This window comes from Eurypyga helias, unplaced genomic scaffold, assembly GCF_000690775.1.
Source record: "Eurypyga helias isolate BGI_N326 unplaced genomic scaffold, ASM69077v1 scaffold44894, whole genome shotgun sequence".
NCBI classification, from domain to species: Eukaryota; Metazoa; Chordata; class Aves; order Eurypygiformes; family Eurypygidae; genus Eurypyga; species Eurypyga helias.
The window spans coordinates 1-267 of NW_010249020.1; the positions used below are offsets into that span (position 1 = coordinate 1).

A 267-nucleotide genomic window follows, 5' to 3' on the forward strand; every position below is an offset into this window, starting at 1 on the left:
GGGCCTGGGCCTTTGTTTCTCGGCAGCGTGGGCCAAGGTGGGGGGAAGGTGCCGCGCATGGGCTCGCTTGGGGGTGGAGCTGGGGGAGGGCACAGGAGGGAAATGCGGGAGAAGCAGCTAAGGAGCCCGTGCCTTCTCCTCCCTAGATTCTCCAGGGCAGCGCTGTGGATCGGGACCACCTCCTTCATGATTCTGGTTCTTCCTGTCGTCTTTGAAACTGAAAAACTGCAGATGGAGCAACAGCAGCAGCTGCAGCAGCGACAGGTG

General features: G+C 61.4%; 1 protein-coding gene across 1 annotated transcript in view; it reads left to right on the forward strand.

The window, feature by feature from the left end:
- Window positions 1-146: 146 nt before the first annotated feature.
- Window positions 147-267, forward strand: part of TOMM22 (translocase of outer mitochondrial membrane 22 homolog (yeast)) — a gene marked incomplete at its 5' end in the record, with an annotated part of 620 nt that continues 499 nt past the window's right edge. The window contains one exon of the mRNA XM_010151240.1: window positions 147-264. Coding sequence (XP_010149542.1) covers window positions 147-264 — 118 coding nt within the window. The remainder of the gene's footprint in view (window positions 265-267) is intronic.